Raw genomic sequence first — 13455 nt, 5'->3', positions numbered from 1 at the left:
GTTTGCTGAGCTCAGATATGGACTTTGTCCGAAAGAGAGGCCCAAAATCAACAAGTCCAGCCCACTTACTATGTGGCCTAGGCATTTTCGTTTATGCTCCTGTGTACTCATATTCTGTGCTTCGTTTTGAAAGGAAACAATCTCTAGGTCATTCAAGCAAATTCTAGCTTATTGCTTGTTATAATAGTTTTATCTTATCAACACTGTCCTCTTAATTGTTCCACACTCTCATTCTATCATCCCTTATATTGGGATTCTAGCAATATGGCTTATCATATTTATAAATTCTATTTTCAAACATATTTTGGCAGTGTGTGAATAATTTGCTATTTTTTGAAATTATCATGATAGTTATTTAAGAATGCCAAAAAAGAAAGTATAATTTAAACCGAGGAAACGAGAGTAATTTAGTAAGAGAAGAGGGGCTTGTTCATAAATATGAAAAATAACCAATACAATATAAGACTGGATCTAGTACGAGATATATAAGCCTAAGTCCTGCGAGAGAAATTAAACACCCTCCAGCTCTCCTTCTTCCTTTGGCTCGACAAAGGAATTTATTACAACAACAACAAATAAATTTAGCTTATTTTATCCTTGCATCACATAGACAAGAAGAGCCATCAAAATCTCTGTAATTTGCTAAAATGGATCTTAACCAGGTGAATTGACTTCGCAATCCATCTTTCTCTTTTCAATCTCAGTTACTGTTTTGGATTTTCTCTTCTTTCCTTTTGTTTTACTGTATTGATTCTCAATCTAGGGTTTTTCTTCACATCTATAATGCATACGGTAAACTGTATACGTATCGTTTTTATTAGATCTGCTTTTTCTTCTTCTTCTTATTATTAAATGATGTTGAGCTTTTTTCCTCTGGTAAATCAACAAGTAATTCAAATAATAATAAGACTTTTGAATTATAATTTTGACAGCCTCCTGGAGAGAATTATGCCAATCCAAGAACATGTTTCTTTCACGTTCTCTTCAAGGTATGCTTCTTTGTTTTCGTATAAAGTTTAGAATTTGTAATCACAATTTTATTTATTATTGTGTTTGTTTCTTGGGTTTATTGCAGGCTGCAGCTTTGGCATTTTACATACTTTCAGCCTTGTTTATTAATAATTTCGTAATCCTTTTCGTGGTGACTGTTTTTCTTGCTGCTCTTGATTTTTGGGTAGTTAAAAATGTAAGTGGTCGTATTTTAGTTGGTCTTAGATGGTGGAATGAAATTAATGATCTTGGTGAGAGCGTCTGGAAATTTGAATCACTTGACCAAGAGGTTTGTATGCTACAATGTTTACATTCGTTGATTCTAAGTATCAGCTCAATTGCTAGGGCTCATATTGCTTAAATTTCACATTCTTTTTTTTTTCTGTTTGTTATTAGTCAATGGCCCGTCTGAACAAGAAAGATTCATGGCTATTCTGGTGGACTCTTTACCTAACGGTAAGCAAGTGGAATGTCATTATAGTATCTTGCTTTGACTATCTGTCCGTACCCCTTGGCACGTAGTGTTTGTATAGAGTTCGGCTTGGAGTATATTTCTTTTAGGAACTCAAGAAAGTATTAAGCGAATTACAATTTGCATGCATTCCTATTAAAGCATTTGAAAACACAAAGGGACATAGTAGTGAATGTAAAGCTATGGGCCATGGTTATATGTTTTTGGTATTGCTCAGTCCTGCTTGGTTGTTTGGTTATTCTCAGTATCTAGCATTCGGATAAAAAATATAATATTATTTCCCAAGATTTGATTTATTTGATGTTGCTGCTCTTTAATCTCATAGGCCGTTGCGTGGATTGTGCTTGGAATTTTCTCCCTAATAAGGTTCCAAGCAGATTACTGCCTCATTATTGGAGTTTGCTTGACTCTCAGCGTTGCCAACATCATTGGCTTCACTAAATGCAAAAAAGGTGAGAAAGAAGTTTTTTGGTTTCTAAAAGGTATTATTGGTTTAGAATGACGTTTAACACTGTTCTTCATTATGTTTATGAAAGATATCCAGTACTTTTATAGTATAAATGAATAGTAAAAGATTGTGGGATTTCTATTAGTGCAAGAAGTTAGCGAGGCAGTGAGAAAGGAAATAGTGGCTTGACTTAATAGTGGATGAGAAAATAAAAAGATAGGGTCAAATTGGATATGTGCTAGTGAAATTTTTAAACCCTGCCTTTGTCTGGTCTGCGATTGAGTGATATGAGCATAATTATTATTATCATCCATATAGCAGCATACTGTGTGCCATTTGCTGGAGGTTACCTTCCATGCAGTGTTCCCAAATTGACCAACTAACTTGGCTGTTTAACGATTACTCTCATTATTAGCTGACTGCTTCTTTCCAAGTTCCTATGTTCCCTTTAGGTTTTGTGATACATCTCAAAGTTCCACCATGCACAATTGAACCAAGGCAGAGGTTCCTACCTCTTATTTATGATATATCGGTTAATCTTTGAGAGTGGCTTCTCTTAATATAGATGGAATAGTCCAGAGGCTTTGTTTACATGCTTTTCTTTTTTGGAACTGTTGCATTTTTTTCCCGACTGATTTCCAGTGCATGTTTTCCAAATAATTGAGCTAGACATTTAACAGTTACGCTGAAACCAATATAAGATGATGAATAAACTATTGGTATATGCCATGAAACGATTGCATATCTATTGCACTTTAAATTGGTCATTGCCATAACATCTGGTACTTGCTCTTGCATTAGTAGTGTGGAAATATGATTGATGTTGCTACTGCAGCTTGAGGTATTCATAGTAACCTATAGGGATGACTATGCCCACCTCATGGAGTTCTTTGTCTCAAAATCTTTAATCTTCTTCTTCTTTTGTTGGTAAAGTTGGTTTCTTTTTACAATTTAAAAAGAAAAACCTGGCGTTTCATGTAGATGCTAAGAAGCAGTTTCAGCAGTTTGCATCCCAGACTATTGCAAACCGGTTCTCATCAACTATTCAGTCAGCATTCAGTGTTGTCTGAGTCGGTTAGGGAAGATGGGCATAAAATGGAAGATTGTGCAGAGGAGGTGGCGTAAGAGACATTGACAAAGTGGCGGGGGGCACTATACAAATTGGCGGTGTTGAGCTGGCTTGTTCCTTAAAAACTGCTCCAGTAGGATACACGATTAGATGTTTTTGTATGACCTTCTCCACATCTAATTCTCTTGTGCAACTCTCTTATCACCAAAAGTAATAGTACAAGAACGACCTCTCCCTCTCTCTCTTTTTCTTTTTCATATCTTAAGGTATTATGTTTCTTAATTCTTTCCTTTGTATAATTCATTCTCTTTATAAATTTGATGGATGCCGTAATTTACCCCTCTCAGTCAAATAACTTTTTTAAAATATTAATGGACGAAAGAACCCATATTATTATTAAGAGAAGAAAGTATAAATAAATGAACAGAAGCAAAACACAGTTATTGTATTTTAGAAATTGTATAAACTCTGGCACATAATTTTCTTTTTAATGAGAGCTGGATAATGGAATAAATCTCCCATCTCCAATACTAAAATAAATAAATAATATATAATTTTTTTTAAAAAAAAAGATTAATTTTTGTGCAATTTTTTAGCTATTTTTAACGTCTGATAATGTGACACTCTTAAAAAAATAAATAAAAATCTAATAATGTAATGGCAATTCAATCCAAAAAGAAAAAAAAAAATTAACATATTGTCCTGTTTCGAAACGCCGTCGTATGACCTTCCTCAGAGGCAGAGCGGCAATTTTACTTTGCTTCCAACACAACAGCTGGGCATGTTTGTCATCTCTGAATCAATAGTTAGAGAAAGATTGAGAGCAAGATGCTGCAATGTATATTTCTCCTCTCAGATTGCGGGTAAGAAGATAATTCGTGATACAATTAATTAATTGATCAACAAAATATATCGCGATTTGATCTGATTGAATTGAACTGAATTGAAATTGGATGTTTGCATAATTTTAACAGGGAGGTCATTCTAGAGAAGCAGCTAACTGGTCACCGAGTAGACAGATCCATTTGTGATTGGTTTTGGAATCAAGCCATTTCTCAAGATGACTCCTTTAAGGTACCTATGTCACATTTATCTTCAATTTCTCATTTTATTTTAATTTGATAAAACGATTTTAAGGCTTGACTGAGTTTTAGTGCCGTTTGGCATTTCAGCTTCTGGGTCTTTTCCAATTTCACTTCCTCTTGTTGTTTCTTTCGTTTTACGTTTTATTTTGTTCGTTTGCTGTTTCTTTTGATAGCAACAATCGGTTATTGCTTCACCAACTCATTACCTGTTTCAAATTGTTCGTGAGGGGATTACTTTTTTAGCCTGTACCCAAGTTGAAATGCCACCTTTGATGGCCATTGAGGTATTTATTATTTAAGCTTTACGTTCATGTGCTTTCATTTGTGTGTCTGTGTCCGTCTATATATATTCATTGAACATTATTGGAATCTTTGATTTTTAGTTCCTCTGCAGAGTAGCTAATATCCTCTCGGATTACCTTGAAGGGCTGAATGAAGATTTGATAAAGGATAACTTTGTCATCGTGTATGAGGTACTTTCCTACTTAATCTTTCTATGGTCGTTCCAGTTTCATGCATGAATTACTTTCCAACCTTGCATATATACTTGGATTCAATATAATTAGCATGTTTTTATTGAAATTTGCAGCTTTTGGATGAGATGATAGACAATGGATTCCCTCTAACCACAGAACCTAACATCTTGAGAGAGATGATAGCACCACCAAATATTGTTAGCAAAATGCTTAGTGTTGTGACTGGTAATAGTTCAAATGTGAGTGATACTCTTCCAAATGCAACATCATCTTGTGTTCCATGGAGAACAACCGACGTAAAATATGCTAACAATGAAGTTTATGTTGATCTTGTTGAAGAAATGGATGCAATTATAAACAGGTCTGAATTTGTATTCTCAAAGTTGCCACTTTCATACTTTTATTAATTTTTTGGATTTGTCCATTTACACTAATAGTTCATATTGTGATTAGTGGGACTTATTTTCTTACTGATTTGAATGGGACCATGAATATGAGGGCAGTTAGTTGTGTTACTAGTTTTCCTGTGGTGAACACACAGCTGGAAGACCAAATGCTGCTTTATTCAGTGATTATCATTTGTTGTTGTATCATTCATATTTTTTTACCTCATGGATTTTGTATCTGAAAGGGCTAAAAGAAATTTTCTCTTTCAAATGCCTTGTACAGGGATGGAGTCTTGATGAAATGTGAAATCTATGGTGAACTTCAAGTGAACTCCCATATCACAGGTGTTCCAGATTTGACTCTTTCATTTACAAACCCATCTATACTGGATGATGTGAGATTTCATCCTTGTGTTCGGTTTCGACCTTGGGAGTCCCATCAGATCCTGTCGTTTGTGCCTCCTGATGGATTGTTTAAGCTCATGAGTTACAGGTTTGTTGAATTTTTTGTAGTTCAGCTTAAGGGTATTTCTATTGTTAAATTACATGTCTGGGATAATTGTGTCTGTGAAAAGATTGATAGTGCTTTTAACTGTTTAATGCTTTCTAGTCTCCTTATTCCCTTACGTGCTATATATACTTGTTTTAAATGACATTTTACCTCTATCCAGGGTTAAAAAGTTAAAAACCGTACCGATATATGTAAAGCCACAACTTACATCTGATGCTGGGACATGCCGCATCAATCTGATGGTTGGAATAAAAAATGACCCTGGGAAGATGATCGACTCAATAAATGTGCAGTTCCATTTGCCTCCTTGCATTTTGTCAGCTGATCTGACGTCAAATCATGGAGTAGTGAATGTCCTATCTAATAAGGTACGTAATAAATTTTTGTGCAGCTATGAGTGTGAGTTTGGCTTATCCTTCACTGTGTAGGACAGAAATCTCAGTTTTCATATCTCATTATGACAATGCCAATTCAGTGCCTTTCTTGTGCTCAATTTACTGCCATGGCCAATAAAGTCCATATTTAGAGGATGTCCTGAAATATCTTCATTTTGATTGAAGAAGCAACAAAATATTTCCCAGCTAGAGCTTAATTCTAATCTTTTCCACCTTTTTTGCTGTGTATTTTGCAGATGTGTGTTTGGTCAATCGATCGAATTCCTAAAGATAAAACTCCGTCATTGTCTGGTACATTAGTGCTTGAGACGGGATTAGAGCGCCTTCATGTATTCCCCATATTTCAATTGAGTTTTAGAATTCAAGGTGTTGCCCTCTCAGGCTTGCAAATAGATAAACTGGACCTGAAGGTTGTACCTAATCGTCTTTATAAAGGTTTTCGAGCTTTGACACGAGCAGGACTATATGAAGTTAGGTCATAGTTCAAGTTTTGTATCAAATTAAATTTCCATTTTGTTTGTGCTGCTTGAATTGAGTGCTCTGTTTCTTGTATTATAATATGGATTCCAGTTGAGTCCTCCAAATACATTGTGAAATGATTTTATTGATTTCCAATATGGACTTTGTACACATTTTTCAAAAGATAATTGGAGTTTTATTCATGTTGTCCACCTATGCACATTTTAGGTTTTTCTTTTCTAGCATTGTGGCAGACTAAATTTGAAGGGCAACGGTTTCCCTTTATTACAGGACATTCTTGTTAAAACCCGACAAAAATTATCAGACACTGAGTAAAGTAGGATTGTAAAACAAAACATATTGATTCCATTGCAAACCAAAAAGGAGGGTGAGAATAGATAATCATGAAATACATAATTATAAATTACAAAATGTGCAAAATAATCATTTATTACACTTTGTTAACTCTGAAGGATTCCATAACTTGGCGAAGATCATTTTCCTCTTCCACAAATACATTCTCAGGTGTCTGCAATCTCAGTTCATATAGTCTGTTATTTTCAACTCCAAGAACTGACAAATAGCGCCTATTCCATTCCAAACGCACTACTCGATCTTGAGGCATAACAGCCATCTCATTGTTATTTGCATAAGACTTTATGTTCACCTGATAACAAAGACAACCCAACACACCATTTCCAAATCCTATCATTTTTCCCAAAGATTCTAAATTGCAAAATATCAATTAGTTTTAAAATGTCTCACCTCAACTTGATAATAAAGCTTCCCATCATCAGCTACTCTAGAGGAAGTAGACAGTATATCTGATTCACGCCTAACTCCAAGTCGAGTAGACATGAACTCTGTCAAATACTGTTTAAGCACTTTCTTGCCAGCTTCTTGTGGAGGACCCAAATCTTCAACACTCGTGTACTTGGATGATGAGGGAGATGACATCTCCACTGACAGATTCTCATCAAGAACATAAGGATCTCTAAAGAATATGTCTGCTCCTGCTCCTCTAACCTGAATCCAATTCTTTGGATACTTGAAGGAATATCCATCGAAGGTGTCTATGTATTCTCTGAACCCAACAGATGATTGAGCCAATGCAGAACTGTGGAAACCAACTTCTGATAATATACAACTTGAAAAGATCAATGCCATTGTGCTTCTTCTTGGAACTGCAAAAGCTTTAGTCTGATTATATGAAGCCATTAGATATTGTTTCAAATGCCAAGCCCAAGAACAGCCATAAATATCAAGAAAGTTAAAGTACCCAATATGCACAAAACAAAAACATGTAAGAAAATACAAGAATTGGGTAAAAATGGCTTCAAGAAATGATAAATTACCGGTTGGTTTTTACAAGAAATGGAAGTGCAGCGAGTGGAATCGGCGGAGATGGGCAATGAGCAACTGAACCAACTCGAGAGAAATGCAGGACGAGTTGGAGATGTGAGATGAACCGGAGGCAGAAATGAGTCAAGAATTGTGGCCATCTGTGGAATTGCAAAGAGAATGCAACAGCGAGCGAGAATCTTGAAGATGGATGAAGGGGGCAAAGAAAGATAATGGATGAGAAGAAAGTTTCAGATCTTTTAACGATTATATAGATTGGGCTAAATGGGCTTTTCGGCCCATGAAGTTTGGTGATCCATAAATTGCAATTGGTATAATCATAATCATAATGCTTATGATTATAAAGTGTTTATAGCACTGGGCCTAGAATATGTTTTCTAACAAAACAACCAAAAATTACCCGAGTTTCATATTGGAGACTGACATTATTAATTTAATAAAAATTAAAAGTAATATAAATGAAAAATACTCGTCAAATTGGATAAATAAGTAAATTAATACGATTAATTTGACCATTAGAACAAAGCATCATTTGCTAATGAATTTTTGAACAATCACTTATTTTTTATAAATTTGGTATGTATTGAAAAATGGCATTCTCTCATTCGTCTGTCGTTGAACATCTCTACCAATCTATGTGCTAATTTTGTGTACTTGGCCAAGCTTTGTTTGCCTATGCAATCTTTTGTCCTCTCTAAAACCTTTAAGAAAATTAAATATATATATCACTCGTATATTTATAGTTAAAAAGCACTTAAAAGTGCAGTCCAGCTCATCACTCATGCCACGTGGCTGGTGAAAGACTAGCCAGGTTCCAAAGCATAAAGTAGTGGATACAAATCTATTGACACGTCACCACCACTTTTATCCTATTCTTTTAATGTGAAAACCCCCATAATCCAATTTTTGGATAAACGCGTGCAATGTGTTCTAAACCACATAAATATAAATATAGAAAATAAATAACCAAAAGCCCAAAACTATATATTTTCTTAAAAAAAGAATATCGTAAATCATGAATTTTGATTTTGATTATTGCAATCTAATCATTGGATAATTAGATATGTTTAGGACATTAATGGAAAGATAACGAATTTTATAATTTCCTTTTATAGAGAATTTTACTCACTTGTTTCCTTTTCATGGATTTGTGCTTATTTTAATCCATTTTCCACATCACCAAATTACTTTTTATCTTTTTCTCATGTAATTGCAGAAAATATTTAAATAATTTATCCAAAAAATGTAAAAGGATAAGGAAAAGAAAAAGACTGTTTAGGGTCATTGAGGTCATTACTCAAACTTCTGGCCGAAGACAAAGCCTGCTCCTCCATTCACCGCCTCTATGTATAAAAGAATCAACCTTTTTTTTCTAAATTGAATCGTTCTGTTCATTTCCACGGCACCATTTTTCCCTTACAGTTTTCTCTCTTTGCAATTCGTCTATCTCCTTTATTTCTCTCTCTGTGATTACTGATTGTTATTCGATTTTTTTTTTTTATTTGTTTTTAAGTATCTCAAATATTCATTTGCTTGTAAATATAGATATTAATTGTTTTTTCTTTTTTTCTTTTTCAATTTTTATTTCATCAATATTTTATCTGATTTTTGATACTATGAATACGCTTGGTTTCCTCAGCAATTCCACCATGAAACCATCTTGTAGATTCCTTATTGCTCGAAAAAGTTCGTTTCTATTTGGTTCTGCGGAAAAGCTCCATACTTTAACCAACAATATTTCTAGGAATCATTTCTTTAGTTTTGAGCATAACAAACGATTTTCTACTTACCCTTTTCGAATTTTGGGATCTAGAAGCATTATTAAGAGTAGCCCGAAATCTTTTTGTATAGCCAATATCAATTTAGGCCAATCTAGGCTTATATCGGGTTCTCCTTCTGGACCTTGTAGAACAATTAGAGGTAGGGATTTATCTTTTATCGCTAGTTTTGCGTCAGAAGTTAGAGATTATTCAACTTCTATTGAAACTAGAATTAACGATAAGAATTTTGAGAGGATTTATGTGCAAAATGGGATTGGTGTTGGTGTGAAGCCTTTGGCGGTTGAGAAGATTGATAAGGATGAGAATGTTGTAGGAGAAGAAGCTTCTAGGATAGGAATTGCTGTTCCTGATGATGTTGAAAGCCCTATAAATAGAGAGGATTTGGAAGGTGTTAAGGGAGTGGATATTGTTAGTCCGAGGAGAGAGGAGTCGAATATTGAAAAAGAGGCATGGAAGTTATTGAATGATGCAGTTGTGAGGTATTGTGGAAGTCCTGTAGGAACAGTAGCTGCAAATGATCCAGGGGATAAGCAGCCATTGAATTATGATCAGGTGTTCATCCGTGATTTTGTGCCTTCAGCTCTTGCATTTTTGCTTAGAGGAGAAGGAGAGATTGTCAGGAATTTTCTGCTTCATACTTTGCAATTGCAGGTAATATTTTTACATTTCTGATATATTTTTTTTATCGATCTGTTCTCTTGTTTTCTATTTTGGGTAGCATATAGTTATACTATTTTTCATATCGCTGTGTGGCGAATAATTATTATTGAGGACAGATGTGATTAATGGTTTTATGCTCCGACATTATTATTACCAGATACAAGTATTTTATCATGAGCCCTGAATTCTACTTTTTCAGAATAAGGTTAATTTTAGCCAATTTTGTACATTTTGTGATGTGAATAAGGTAAATGCTAAGTCGACTTTTAAATTTTCACCTTAGCTGGATTAGTTTCTGAATGCAAGTGATTTGGCGTGGAGGTGACTAAATATATGTAGGGACAACTTTCATGGTCCTGGGCTCCATAAGAGGAGATGTATTTGTTGTAAATATTCATGGTTGAAAACTCAGTATATTAATTTCATGCGGCTTTAGATAGTGTCCTATCCTTGTATCGAGCATGATCTTTGCATCCTTCGAGTTACATGTTTCTTTGAAGTGTCCATAAATTGTATTATTTTGTCAAATCATTGTCACTATCAGTTGCTTTATCTAGCTATCTCCTTTTCTGTCCTCCTTGTAACTGAGCTTGTGCTTTTTGTTCTTATGCTTAGAGTTGGGAGAAAACTGTGGACTGTTATAGTCCAGGGCAAGGTTTGATGCCTGCTAGTTTTAAAGTCAGAACTGTGCCTCTTGATGAAAATAAATCTGAAGAAATTCTAGATCCAGATTTTGGTGAATCAGCTATTGGCCGTGTTGCACCTGTGGACTCCGGTTAGTAGATTGCATCCTGCGAGTGGTGCTGATATGACATTGTAGTAGTCCTGATGGAAATGTTTACGTATGATGTTATTTTGGCTTACATGTTTGTTTGTGAAAAGTCAACTTATGTTCCTGCATTCCAGAAGTGGAAAAGCAATTGTTCTTCCAATATTTACTCTAAACTTGACTGCATCTGAGTTTGCATTCTTAATTTCTTTGATAGGGTTGTGGTGGATCATTTTGTTGAGGGCATATGGAAAAATCACTTGTGATTACACATTGCAAGAAAGGGTGGATGTTCAGACAGGCATAAAGCTGATTTTAAACTTGTGCCTAGCTGATGGGTTTGATATGTTTCCTTCTCTTTTAGTCACTGATGGTTCTTGCATGATAGATCGTCGGATGGGTATTCATGGTCACCCCCTTGAGATTCAAGTAAGTTAGGGGGTTGTTTTCCATGTTTCCTTATCTGTAACTTTTAGCAGTATGAAGAGTTTGTCTTGTTGGATGTTTAGAGATCTCTTTCTTTTAATTCCTGGTATTTCAATTTTTTATCTGTTTTATGATGACATGGACTATGGAGAATTTCTTTCATATTCTCTGTCCTTCTTTGATCTTTGATTATTTTTAGGTTAGGTATGTGTTTGGTTGCATCTGTCCTGAGTTATTCCGTCTTTTTATTCTCACGTGGTTCACTTATCACAATTCTATTCCTGCAGGCGTTATTTTACTCTGCTTTGCGGTGCTCTCGGGAGATGCTGACTGTAAATGATGGATCCAAGAATTTGGTGAGGGCCATCAACAACAGACTCAGTGCACTGTCATTCCATATTAGAGAATACTACTGGGTAGATATAAAAAAGATCAATGAGATATATCGATATAAAACAGAAGAGTATTCCATGGATGCCACCAACAAATTCAATATCTACCCTGAACAAATTCCTGCCTGGCTCATGGATTGGATACCAGAGGAAGGTGGCTATCTTATTGGGAATCTGCAGCCTGCTCACATGGATTTTAGATTCTTCACTCTTGGAAATCTTTGGTCAGTTGTTTCATCTTTGGGTACCCCAAAACAAAATGAAGCTATTCTGAACTTGATTGAAGCCAAATGGGATGATCTTGTTGGATGTATGCCTCTTAAAATATGTTATCCTGCACTGGAGCATGAGGATTGGCGTATTATTACTGGCAGTGACCCAAAAAATACGTGAGTTCTCCTTTTGCTGTTTAATTTATGCCCTGTCTGGGCATGCTTGCTATTGATCCAGTTTATGAATTTCATTAACTCATTAGCGCCTCTGTTTGGTGGACCCTTGCAGCCCTTGGTCGTATCATAATGGTGGATCCTGGCCAACACTTCTTTGGCAGGTAAGTTTAAATATTAACTTGACTAGCAAATTTTTTATATAATGCTAAAACCTTATAATCTGTTAATTCACTTGAATCTTTTTCCCCAAAAGAAAAAAAGAAAAAAAAGAAAAAAAAAAAAAGAAAAAAGGAACTCACTTAAAACATTTTCATTTGTATTAACAATCATCCACCTGGAAAAATTTAGCTCCATGTTCCTTTTTAACATTGTGCACGTATTGATAAACGCCTGGTTATGTCAAATCAATGCTCAACCCCTTCCTGCTGGTTTTGGGAATCTGGTTGAGGTGTATTTTTGTGGTTTCTTGATGTTAATGGGTTATGGTTAATTTGAAAAAGCTGTGTCAGACGTTTAAATTTTAGAAACAGAACTAATATTGTTGAACGCGATATAAAGATGGGTCTTTTTGGTAGTTTTTGCCTTATATGTTGGGGCAGGTTCTTCTGCCAATGATATGCTACTGTTATCTAAATTCTCCTCGTAATTTATTGGTTTTAGTTCACATTGGCATGCATCAAGATGGGCAGATTAGAACTTGCACACAGGGCAGTTGCTATGGCTGAAAAGCGGCTATCAGTTGATCGTTGGCCTGAGTATTATGATACGCGTACAGGAAAGTTCATTGGGAAGCAATCCCGACTTTATCAAACATGGACAATTGCTGGGTTCCTGACATCTAAAGTTCTCTTAGAGAATCCAGAAATGGCATCATTGTTATTGTGGGAGGAAGACTATGAGCTTCTTGAAATCTGTGTTTGTGCACTTAGCAAGACTGGTCGAAAGAAGTGCTCTCGAGGTGCTGCGAAGTCGCAAATTCTTGTGTAGGGCAATGAACATTCTGTCAAAACCGAAGTCTGGTTGTACTGTACAGCTCCAAGTTTAGAAAAAGCTTATATAAGAGGCGATAAACAGCAATTTTCAACTATTTAAGATGTAAAATATATACCAGCATTCTCTTACCTGTAATTGTACAAAGTTCTTGTTTTTGTTCCTCCAGTTGATTAGCTAAGCTGATCGGTCTCTGAAATTTATAGGAGCTTTGAGGGAGCTTTATGAATTTGTAGTGAAGTTCCTTCCATTGCTATCTTATATCCATTACTAAATTCTTTTAAAAGTTTCAGTCTTAATAACATTTTAGCCAAGCTTCCATTTGCAGCTTATGAAATGTACTATGCACCATGACACACACTATAAAAACCACTCCCTCCAATTTTTGAAGCTAC

At 35.2% G+C, this 13455-nt stretch overlaps 4 protein-coding genes across 5 annotated transcripts; 3 read left to right on the top strand and 1 right to left on the bottom strand.

Annotated features, from left to right (window-relative positions):
• The first annotated feature begins 463 nt into the window (after nt 1–463).
• On the top strand, nt 464–3261 carry LOC8269850 (Golgi apparatus membrane protein-like protein ECHIDNA). Its single transcript, XM_002512493.4, has 6 exons — nt 464–662; nt 933–989; nt 1076–1279; nt 1387–1446; nt 1788–1914; nt 2892–3261. The coding sequence occupies exons 1-6, from the start codon at nt 648–650 to the stop codon at nt 2978–2980; spliced, it is 552 nt and encodes a 183-aa protein (XP_002512539.1). The 5' UTR covers nt 464–647; the 3' UTR covers nt 2981–3261.
• Nucleotides 3262–3402: 141 nt separating this feature from the next.
• LOC8269849 (AP-3 complex subunit mu) lies at nt 3403–6503 on the top strand. Its single transcript, XM_002512492.4, has 8 exons — nt 3403–3842; nt 3954–4053; nt 4238–4348; nt 4448–4537; nt 4654–4901; nt 5210–5419; nt 5598–5805; nt 6069–6503. The coding sequence occupies exons 1-8, from the start codon at nt 3808–3810 to the stop codon at nt 6312–6314; spliced, it is 1248 nt and encodes a 415-aa protein (XP_002512538.1). The 5' UTR covers nt 3403–3807; the 3' UTR covers nt 6315–6503.
• Nucleotides 6504–6637: 134 nt separating this feature from the next.
• On the bottom strand, nt 6638–7885 carry LOC8269848 (psbP domain-containing protein 1, chloroplastic). Its single transcript, XM_002512491.3, has 3 exons — nt 7647–7885; nt 7057–7491; nt 6638–6958 (listed from the first exon to the last, which is right to left on the bottom strand). The coding sequence occupies exons 1-3, from the start codon at nt 7791–7793 to the stop codon at nt 6743–6745; spliced, it is 798 nt and encodes a 265-aa protein (XP_002512537.1). The 5' UTR covers nt 7794–7885; the 3' UTR covers nt 6638–6742.
• Nucleotides 7886–9005: 1120 nt separating this feature from the next.
• Nucleotides 9006–13387, top strand: LOC8269847 (alkaline/neutral invertase A, mitochondrial). 2 transcript variants are annotated; one of them, XM_002512490.4, is made up of 6 exons: nt 9009–10085; nt 10710–10869; nt 11081–11292; nt 11577–12070; nt 12183–12231; nt 12731–13387. In XM_002512490.4, exons 1-6 carry the CDS (start codon nt 9270–9272, stop codon nt 13055–13057), a joined length of 2058 nt encoding a protein of 685 aa, XP_002512536.1. In that variant the 5' UTR covers nt 9009–9269; the 3' UTR covers nt 13058–13387. The 2 variants fall into 2 exon arrangements, with proteins under 2 accessions (XP_025011889.1, XP_002512536.1); XM_025156121.2 differs by lacking the exons at nt 10710–10869; nt 11081–11292 and having other exon boundaries at nt 9006–10085.
• The last annotated feature ends 68 nt before the right edge of the window (nt 13388–13455 follow it).

This window comes from Ricinus communis, chromosome 10 (genome assembly GCF_019578655.1).
Source record: "Ricinus communis isolate WT05 ecotype wild-type chromosome 10, ASM1957865v1, whole genome shotgun sequence".
NCBI classification, from domain to species: domain Eukaryota; kingdom Viridiplantae; phylum Streptophyta; class Magnoliopsida; order Malpighiales; family Euphorbiaceae; genus Ricinus; species Ricinus communis.
The sequence above is the reverse complement of the archived record's forward strand: the minus strand, read 5'-3'. Positions and strand labels throughout refer to the sequence as shown.